This window comes from Sceloporus occidentalis, unplaced genomic scaffold, assembly GCF_023333645.1.
Source record: "Sceloporus occidentalis isolate IW3139 unplaced genomic scaffold, rSceOcc1.0.p SCAF_6, whole genome shotgun sequence".
Classification (NCBI taxonomy): Eukaryota; Metazoa; Chordata; class Lepidosauria; order Squamata; family Phrynosomatidae; genus Sceloporus; species Sceloporus occidentalis.
Window position 1 is genome coordinate 33,609,490 of NW_028316986.1, and position 10,957 is coordinate 33,620,446.

At 38.4% G+C, this 10,957-nt stretch overlaps 1 protein-coding gene across 1 annotated transcript in view; it reads left to right on the plus strand.

Moving 5' to 3' along the window:
* LOC149310592 (serine/threonine-protein phosphatase 2A 56 kDa regulatory subunit alpha isoform-like) overlaps positions 1-10,564 on the plus strand; it is an 80,415-nt gene extending 69,851 nt beyond the window's left edge. Inside the window, exons 9-13 of the mRNA XM_089529262.1 lie at positions 1,221-1,271; positions 2,819-2,938; positions 3,017-3,144; positions 4,798-4,899; positions 8,471-10,564. Of these exons, the coding sequence (XP_089385388.1) occupies positions 1,221-1,271; positions 2,819-2,938; positions 3,017-3,144; positions 4,798-4,899; positions 8,471-8,627 (558 nt within the window). The 3' untranslated portion in view covers positions 8,628-10,564. The remainder of the gene's footprint in view (positions 1-1,220; positions 1,272-2,818; positions 2,939-3,016; positions 3,145-4,797; positions 4,900-8,470) is intronic.
* Positions 10,565-10,957: the final 393 nt, after the last annotated feature.

The following is a 10,957-nucleotide window of genomic DNA, read 5'->3' on the forward strand; positions in this document are numbered from 1 at the left end:
AAACTAAAATGGATTTTACAGCCATGAATTCTCTGGAATGATAGTTTTCAGCATGGAAAAGTATTTGACTCTGGGTATTGTTTAGTATTAATTGGAAGGGCTCAGGTAGTGATACAGTAGTGAATACAGAATTACCTTGATTAAACTGAAGAATGGAAGAGAACTGGTATAGCATTTTCAAGAGTTTCTGTGCTAACGTACAGACTTTCAGGAATGCGTGCAGACATTGCCTGAAAATCAAACTTCTCCTAATTTAATAACTATATAGTCAGATAAAACTTTGAGGAAAGAAGGGAGTCTTTGAGCCAAGGTAGTAGTGCGAGGACAAATGGGACAGACTGGTGCTTTCTAATACCTTTCCATCCTTATCCTTTAGCCAGTTTAATTATTGACTTTAGGCAAAATAGATGATCTTCCTGTTCAGTGTTCATTTTGCTACCTTTAATAAAGGTGCCTCACCAAAATATTATGCCAGTTTCTTATGTTCCTTCCTGGGTCCTAGGTGTAACGTGTGTAAATGGCTTCTGAAATAAACAATTATTTGAGCTTTTTAATAGCTTAATTTGTAATATTTCAGTATCATCTTAATATTTTATTAATTATCTGAGTCCTTGCTATTTATGGTTGGTATGTCTTGCTGTATGACATTATTTTGGCTTATCTGCATTGCAGTTTCAATCTTTTGGATTTTTGTGTGTTTGTGTTTGCTGAAGTTGTTATATTGTTCTATCAAGACTGTATGATTTAAATGTATTTGTTACACATTGCTTAGAATATAATTAAATAAATAGGAATGGGAGAATGGTTGAATTCCAAGGGGTCATATAAGAAACATTTTAAAAATACAGTGCAGTCTGCCCTTGGTATTTGGTGGGGTTTGGTTTCAGGACTGCCTGTGGATACCAAAATCCATGGGTGCTCAAGTCCCATTAAATACAATAGCATCCTGATGTCAAAATCAAGATTTGCTTTTTGATATTTCTGTATTTTAAAATATTTTCAAGTTGTGGGTGATTGATCCATGGCTAAAAAATCAGTGGATAAGGAGGGCTGACTGTCTATTGCTTTTCTACATACACTAATGAATTTTTGAATTTTTAAGACATGTGTAGTCATAGCATATATGTAATAATTCAGACTTGTAGTTACAATGTATACCATTTGCATTCTTTTTAGGTGTGCTCTGGCTTGGGTTTTAAAATTATTTTTTTTCAACCTAGGTTATCAGAGGATTGCTCAAATTTTGGCCAAAAACATGCAGCCAGAAGGAGGTTAGTTTGATTAATTTTTATATACCTAATCTAAAATACCATATTTTCCAGCGTATAAGACGACTGGGCGTATAAGACGACCCCCAACTTTTCCAGTTAAAATATAGAGTTTGGGATATACTCGCTGTATAAAACTACCCCTCTTCCAACGCACACCAAATAAAAATTTAAAAAACATTAGATTTGATTTCAATATGACAATTTTAATTCAAATGACATGCAGGTACTTAGCAGGAAACCTTGTTGTATACAAAGCCTGCATGGATTGGTCAGCTCTCCCTGCCTGGCCAGCCCTCCCTATCTCCAAGACTATCAAAGCGGTAGCTGCTTTCATGCGATCGTCGCATATGGCGGGGATGTGGCCACAGCCGTTTTTGAGCTCCCTCCACCATATGCGGCAACCGCAGATTCTCCATTCGACTCAGAAATTTCAGCACCTGCCCTATAAGACGACACCCGGTGTATAAGACGACCCCAGACTTTTGAGAAGATTTTCCTGGGTTAAAAAGTAGTCTTATATGCCAGAAAATACAGTAATCTCTTAGGTTAGCAAGAAGGTCTGAAAGTCATTTATCTTGTAATATTAAAAAGTATAATTCATTCTGTGTGTTTAAAACCAGAGTTCACAACTGCAGAGGTCCTGGAGCACACATGTCTTCCTTTCAGCAGTGGATGACCAACCATATATATCCGCAGAACCAATCACATCTAATTTGAGAAAAAAAGGTCCCCCAGCCCTCCCCCCCTAAGTGTCAGGGGCAAATATTGCAGACTTGTTTCTTTTGGTTTCTTTTAGATCACAAGGGGCCTATTTACAATAAAATAAAATAAATGTGCTTTGGGGATTTTGGGGGATGTGGATGTGTGAGTTGTGGGGAGGCAACCCTGTGAGGGCCACAGGAAGGCAGGATGCAAAATCCATTTACAGCACAATCTGCTTGGAGGAATCCCTTTGGGGTTCAAGAGGATTCTTTTTCTTCTTTCATTCAACTACCCAGTGTTGCTAGTATGTACACAGGCAACATGGTGAGCCATTACAATGATTGGGAGACACTCCTACCTACCATTTCTGTTCAGCTCTCCCCTTCCCTCGCTCAAGCTGAATGACCTCTGGAGAAGGATATTTGGGGATCGAGGGGTCTGCTCAGAGCTTCCATTTCTGTCCTGGTTTGCTCCCTATGTATATATATAATGGAAGAGAGGGAAAAGGTTTTCAGTATTGTTAACTGTGCAATATTAGGGGCCTTACTCACATTCTCTGAATACCAGATCTTGTAGCATTACTGAAGCTGAGAGTATGGACTTGGTCATCACTGTGGATGGGAGATATCATGTAAGAGCCAAGATACATGTACAATACAACGATTAAATAATGTATCTTAATTTAACTTGCCCACTTACAAGTTAATGGTGTTTTACATCTAAGCAAAACATGTGCAAATGGTGTAAGTTACAAGTCATACTGGAATACTTTTAGCCTTCGTTATATGGCTCTCATGTAGCATGTCACGTGTGTTTCTTGACTAAATGTTTTTTCTTTATAACAGGTTATGTTTTTAGGTGAAATAGAAGAAATCTTGGATGTAATAGAACCAACACAGTTCAGAAAAATACAGGAGCCTCTCTTTAAACAGATAGCCAAGTGTGTGTCAAGTTCGCATTTTCAGGTACAATGTGGCATTTTAACTTTCGTAACCGGTACTGCTCAACCTCATTGTCCTAATAGTCTGAAATCTGTTTTTCAGGTTGCAGAGAGGGCTTTGTACTTTTGGAATAATGAATACATTCTTGGCCTGATTGAAGAGAACATAGACAAAATCCTGCCAATTATGTTTGGCAGTTTATACAAAATCTCCAAAGAACACTGGAATCCGTATGTACTCTTTTATCATTCAGTCTACTAAAGCATCTTTATATGTTATTATATCACTTTACTCTCTTAAATCTTTTAGTAAGAATCAGTGGCATCACAAGGGGGATGGGGGGGCTGCAGCCAGGTGACACCTGGTCAGCCCGAGGAGAACAGAGCTGCAGCAAGGAAGTGTGGGGGGCAAGAACAGCCTCCCTCTTTGCTGTGCCCCCATTCTCCTTTGAGGAGAACAATGGCAAGGAGCAAGGCTCAGCCCGTACCTCCCCACCCCTGCCCTGCCAGGAAGCCCCACCTCCCCACACACAAAGTGACTCCAGGGGCAGGGTAAGAATTCAAACTTTGTTCAAATAGGCAGTTCCTATCATAATAGAGATCCAGTTCATCATAAAAGGTTATAATTGTATAAACAGTGAAATGGCATGATAGACTTTCAAAGATCTCCTAAAAAGCGATGGATCAAAGTTTTTGAATTAATATTTAGATGAAAAGGGATTTGACTGTCAGAACTTAAAAACTTGGCAGCATCAAACAAGCCTCTCTAGGAAGGGAGGTCCATTATTTCTATAGTTTACCATCTGCATTTTTTTTCTGTAGTAGTGATTTCCAAGCCATTGGTGAAGTGTAATATCCTCATAGAAGTGTTTTGGCACAGCATTTAATGAACAGTGGAAATGTAACTTGTAAAGTTCTAAGCCCATGATTGCTTGGTGGTGCTTGTTGTCAAGTAATTTTCAGTTTTGTAGAGTCTCCTGTGAATCAGGGATTTCAGAAGAAGTCACTGTAGAAATAACACATTCTGATGGATATCCATTCTGAAAAGAGGCAGAGTTTATCCACTTCATTATAAGACAACACTGAAGTAGCCACTTTTTAAAGGGTATCATCTAATTTTCATAATCCCGAAAACATACTTTGTGTTCAAGAATACTGGTGTTTAGGATCATACATGATCAATAGACAAAAATAATACAGAAAATGGGAAGGCGGGGGGGGGGGGCATTCTCCCATTATGAAAATGATGTTCTACATCAGTGGTTCTTTACCTATTCTTTCCCAAGGACCCCCTTGAAATAATACATTGAGAACAGAATGAGGTTAAAAATATATTACTAACAGCCAGAATAATTGGGAGATAATTTTGTTAACAGTTTTCTTATTTGAAAGTTGTAAACAAACCTCTCTGTTTAGGAAGCAAAACGCTGATTGTCATGATTCTTTATAGTTTTAAGTAGACTTGTGTTTTAAGATACAGGCCAATATGAATATGCCAATTTCTTGGCATTTGAAATTTGCATTAGACCTAAGCAGCACCTTATTTCCTCAATTTGTAAATAAAATTTCCTTATTTTGATGTTGTTTCGACACCTGTCTTTCATTTCTACTAATTTCTACTTATTGTTACAATAGTAAACACTGGTTCATTTAAATTTCATGGGGGCACCCTATTGCTTTAAAGCCTTATTAATAAAAAAAAGCCATGCACAAGTTAAAAGTCCTCAAATTCTATGTCTTCAAGAAGAAGCACATGTTTTGAAGCTCATTCAAACTGCATTGCTGTTTCCACTTTATGAAAATAAAAGCCAGACAGTAAAAACAGATTTGGTATGGAACAGTTGTCCCTTAATTTAAAGTATGGTACTTTCCCTTTTTTTCTAGGACCATTGTAGCATTAGTATATAATGTGCTGAAAACACTTATGGAGATGAATGGAAAATTGTTTGATGAACTCACAAGCTCCTATAAAGCAGAAAGACAAAGGTATTTACCTTATTTTCATATTGATTGAAGAGAATGTACGTGAAAGCACCCTCTGAATTCTGATGTTGATATTATGGGAGAACTGTTAATGTGTTCTTTATAGTCTCTGTGGCTCTAAACAAACCAATCAGAATCTTCTCAAAAAGCCTCCCTCCCTTTCTGTAATATCTCTTTCAGGTCCATTTCATTCAACAATCTTTGTTGCTCAGTCTTCAGAAGTCTTTAAATACTTTAAATGCAGCATTTGCTACTTCTTATCCTATCTTCCCATTTTACTTTCATGTTTATCAAGGGCTGGGTGGATATAGTGTAGGCCAGGAGTGGGCAAAGCACAGCATGCAAGCTTTTTACAGCCCTGGCAATCCCAAAGTGCAGCCCATAAAGCTTAACAGAACCCCTGATTTTATTTTTAAAATGCAATTTTGGGCTGATTTTTCACTCTATAAATATTATAAAAACTGTTTTGTCCATTGAGGCTTTGAATGTTCTTTTAAACATTCACTCATGTTGTTCTCTGTTAGTTTATCTATCTCGTTTATCTGTATATTTAATATTTGGATTGTGATTCTTCTTTTTCTTCTTTAATTTTCTAAGTCACTTAGATAGCATTTCCAGCAGAAAAGTGGTGTAAAATCTTAATATAAACAGTGTTTATCTGTGCAAGGAATTTACAGCTTCCTCGGCCCAAAGGGATGGCTGTTCTCCAATCAAGCTGACTGGAGGCTAGATGCTCCAGCCATGACCCTATCATTTATACCCCCACCCCACCCACCTCTGCAAAGAAAAAACACTCTCAGCATTAAAGGGAACAATGTGCCTCTTAGGCATCTTCTACATTAGCATTGGGAGGAGCACTGGATAGCTGGATTGAAAACCTGACAGCTGAGCTGGGTTTAACTGGGCCTGTGCCAATATCAGGCTTCCTTCCCAGCATACCCTAGAGGCATCCTTCCATTTGCTAATACCCTACCAGCTTCGAAACTATGCTTCATGTGCAGCTGTTGGGCTTGACCAGGAGCAGTGCGTGAGTCACTGCCCCTTCCTTTTTAGTAGATGTTGGGAGTCTGTGTGGTGTCTGTGGCTGTAAGCTGACAGATGGATATCCTGAGTAAGAAATGTTTTGGTAAACAATTAATATTGTAAAACTGTTCAGGAAGGAGTGAAGTACCTCTGAATTTAGGAAAACCTATGTTTGGTACGTACAGATGATCTGTCCAGTTTGCTAACATATTTGTAAAGCCCCTTTTCAGTTTTGGTTTTTAGGTTAATGTGATTCTACATGAGTTTCTGAAGTGCGTGCCCTTTTCATTCACTAGCACCAAGTTCATTGTATGCCATTGAGTTCACATGCTTAATGTGTCCCTGTCCCTTCATTGTGGAGCTCATGTACTAATGGGGCTCCCTGTCATGCAGCTTCAAGTACTGCTTGGGGTTTACTTGGGCCCTCATGATCTATTACATCAATTCCTCATGATCTATTACAGCACTTCCCCATTAGTACATATTTCTGAATCCAGAGCTTTTTCTTGTTTGAACCACCTTGCTGCTTTGTTTTTCCCAAAGCTATAGCCTTGTAGTCCCTGGGGTTTACCCTGTGTGAAGCATCCATTACGGTTTTTAGCCACTTTTTCAGGCTAAACTCAGCTACAGGCTAATACGCTCATTTACCTTCCTTTTCTTGCCTCTTCCTTTATTGTCCTTTACTTCCCTCCATTTTGCTTTGCCTGAACAAAGTAAGCATTTTCCTCAGATTAGTCAAGATCCAAAGAAAGGCCTTGTTATTCCAAAAACTTAATAGACAAGTAAAAATAAATTAGTATCTTGCAAACAAAATTGTTGGAATTCGGGTGATCTATGATAGTGACATAGTCAGCTATTCAGTCTCATTGTTGCCTAAAAGCCTATGGAAAGGTCTGTCCACCTTAGATTGGCTGTACATGGGCCTGAACCAGGTGGAACTGAAGACTGCAACATCTTCTGGTACTTGGGATGACCACTCTATTATGAATTCATGATCAAAAGTTTAGAGGGTAGTTTGTAATTGCTACCAACCAGGCAGTGAGATCTCCGTGTTCTCCTTACTGTGAAACACAGTGAATGCACTTGTTTTTGAGGTTATTTTCTCCCTTTTCACCTAAAACCACTCAGTCTATCCATTCGGCCTCTCATGTAGATCATTACATGCAGTCAAAAGTCAAGGGAGTCTTTGTCAGGACCATGTTGTAAACAGGTCTGAGAAAATGACATGGATGTGGCCACTACGTGGAGCTGTAGCGGAAGTTATTACAGTTCTAGTGGCAGTTACATGACTGTGCATTTTAAAACAGTGCATTGTGGGAAGGCTGATGCAACTGTCACTTCTTCTGAGAGAGAATGTCGGTTAGACAGTTGGTGTTACTGTAACTGCCTCAGAGGTTGTTGTTATGGTCAGTTGGTTGGTAAAGCAACTTATTTGAGAGTATTCAAGATGGATGTCTTATACTCTGAGTAATCTTTGTAAATAGTTATGTAACAAAGATTAAAGAACCCTAATTTGAGAGAAACCTTGCTGTACTGAGATTCATTTGCTACACAACTAAGATTTTTCACAGACCTTCTTCTGGAGTCTTGTCTGCGTACATAAACTCTGCTTGTGTTTGCTTCAACAAGGGTTATGAACTCAGCATGCACCTTGACGGTCTTATGATGTGTTGCCTCCCAGCCATGTTTCTCTTTCCTCTGCTCCTTAATAAACAAACTATGATTCCCTACCTCTGTCTGTCTCTGACTCTTGACACTTCCGTTGGAAATAACCGGATGGCTAGTGTTTGCGGGGTCAGTGCATAGTCATCTCTCTGTATCCATAGATTCTGCATGGATGAAAATATTCAGAAAAAATAATTCAAAAAAGCATGCCTTGATTTTGTCATATATAAGGCACACCATTTTACTATGCCATTGTATATAATGGGATTTGAACATCCACAGATTTTAGTCTTCACAGGGGGTCCTGGAACCGAAATCCAGAAGATACAAAGGGTCCACTGTGCTAATCTTTCTTAATGTTCTCAAATCTTTGTCACTGAGCTTATTTGTCTGGAATAGAGTACAGGATCCACTATGTGTGCAGTGCAACCTGCCCCCACCTAGTATTTCTAGATTAGTTGGGCACACATCTATATGTTTGCTCATGTTACCAAGGATATCAGTTAAAGGCTAAAAGATGCTTTCTGCACTATAAAAGTAAACCCCTTCTGCCCCCATCCCCGAAAATATTTGAGTGTTCTGTTTAATAGCACTACAAGTGCAGGTTTGGGTTATTCAGATAAAGCTTTAGTTACAATCTCACTTGCATGCTATCTTTGGAATTGCTCTTTCTTTTACGCATAAAGAAACTTTCTCATATTGAATATGACCACCAGTACACCAGTATTTTCAGTATTGAATATTAGAGAACAGAAGCTCATTAATATCCAAGATATTAAGCATTTCTTAATGCTGCTCTTTTGTCAAACTTGCTCCTGCTTTATCAAACTAGGTTAGTGCATGGTGTCCAAAGAATTGCTTAATTAAGTGTTTTGCTTCCTTGTAGAGAGAAAAAGAAGGAACTAGAACGTGAAGAACTATGGAAGAAGCTGGAAGAATTAAAGTTAACGAAAGCTCTATGTGACCCACTGAGTAATACATCCTCCATTAGCAATGCACCAAATGAAAAAGTGCCAAATGAGAGTGACAGCCTCTCTTTTTGAGGCGTACCTTTTATATACAAGGGTTTTTTTAAATATGTAAAAAATGCAAAAGAGAAACCTCATCAGTATATTTGAAATGGCCATTTTTTTTCCTCTGGCAAAATGTAAATGAATTTTTTTGAACTGAAATACAATAATTGAATGTGACATTATTTACCACAGCATATTGTAAATTTGTCTCTAATCATTGCTATATTGTCACTTCTGACATTTCACAGAAATGATTCTGTCATCCATGATATGTGTGATTTAATTATGGGAGTGGTGAAAATTATGACTTGAATTTTTTTTTCTTTTTTTGATTGTGTTGCACATAGCCATAGAAGTCAACTATTTGCATTTTCCCCATGTGCTTTTCACATTACTGCAAGCTTTGGCTAAGATTCTGAAAGAGACTTCTAACTTCTCAGTGTATTTTCTCAAATGAAACTGAGGCTGTAATTCTATATCTACCACTATGCGAGTGGGCCTCATTAAACTTAGTAGGGTTTGCTTCTGAGTAAACATGCATAGGGTTGGTTGTGACTATATCTGGATGAGATGTTTTCCCATTTACCCATTACAGATTTTAAAGTTATTGCTGTACAGAATTTTCAGAAAGCAAAGAGAGTACATCCCTCTTCTGACATTCTTCACTCTCTGTGAAATGATTACTGCTGGTCATGGAGGTGAGCCTATTGGTCTTGCTCCCTTCTGCACGTCTCCATCAACTATGCTTGCAGCCTCATCCCAAAACACTCACAGTGATGGCTGAACATCTGCATTCAGGAGCCTTTTCTATTTGACTTGGCTCCTGGTGATATTCAGGAGCCTGGAAGATCAGCGTTCTGCATTGTGTAGGGGACACACTCAGCAAAAGGCTCCTTTCTGCAGTTCATCCCTCAGTGTGCAAATGGCAGCAAGAACAGCTGTAGGAACATTAACAAATGTTCCCTTTGAGCAATGTATAGGGTTTATGGTTAAATAAGTGAAAAGCTTAAAAGAGAGAAAGAGAAAGGTGAGCTCAACATAAATATTGGGAATCATCAGCTTTGGCTCAAGGCTTGCCTTGCTGCCCACATATGATCTGTTTGCAGTTCTGTAACAGGACTGGAACTTATCAAGAATTTGTGTTAAGCCTGGCAGTTTTTGCTTTGTACTGCACTTGGTGAGATAATCTAACTGTTCTTTGAAAGCTTGGGTTGTCCAATTTTATTCAGGTATCAATACATCCTTGCAAAAATACAGTTCCTTGTTTTAATGAAAATACACTGTACTTAACATGGCAAAAGTTGGCGCTAAAAGTTTTGTCTGTTTTTTATTTGATCAGGTCGAGCGTTTTTTGCAGATCTTTCTATCAGAATACCATTCCAGTCTCTATTGCAAATGTGTGGGAAATGGTTTTGTATTGAAAGATTGAGGGATTGAGCAGCATTCAATAAAGTCTTTATGTTTATAATTTGTGCTGTATATTACCATCATTGTAGCTTAACCATGCCAAGCAAACAATTGCTTATACTGGGGCAGGATGAGCGTGGCATTCAAGCAGTATATTAGATGAACGCAAGTAAAGATTCTACTTTATTGGAAGGACATGATATATTCACATTATAGGACAAATCAGATATATACTGACTGCATAGTTATCTGCACATCTGTGGAAATGAGTATTCAATTCAGATTTGCAAGGGCAACTGCAGCAAAGATGTGCCAAAGGTGTACAGGAATTCTGACTTTGGCAGGGCTTCATATGAGAAGATTATCAGGGGCTTGATTTTTGAACTGTCTTCTCAGCAGTAATACAACAGTAAATATAAGTGATCTCCAAAAAATCTCTCTTGTTCCATTTGAATTTCTTAATGGAAAGGGGGGGGGGGGGTGGAATCACAAGAAAGATCTATGCCAGTATTAAGTATCTTGGTTTACATATTACCTCCTCATTTCCCATTGTTTTTGGAATTTATCTAATTTATGTAATTTCCAGAAGGTTAAAATTGTGCTTTAAGTACAGCATTAAGTTACTATGATGTCTGCTTTTTCTTTTCCAATTCAAGTTCTGTTACTTTTTAAGATTTTTCTGTTACGTAAAAATTAAGTCTAGGGGGTTGCTTTTCTTTCTTCTTCGTGGTCTCTGTGAATCATACAAATGGGTTTTACTGCGCCTGCGCAGTACTGTCGGAAATTTCTGGAATCACTGGGCAAAGTACACTTTGCAACATAAGGCAACTTTTTGGCGGTAACTCCGCCCACCCGTTATAAAGCCCCTGTCTTCCCGCTCTTTCCCCAGTTCCTTCTTTCCGCCACGGTAGTTGCTGTTGGAACTTTGCTCATCGCTCTTCTCCGTTAGAATC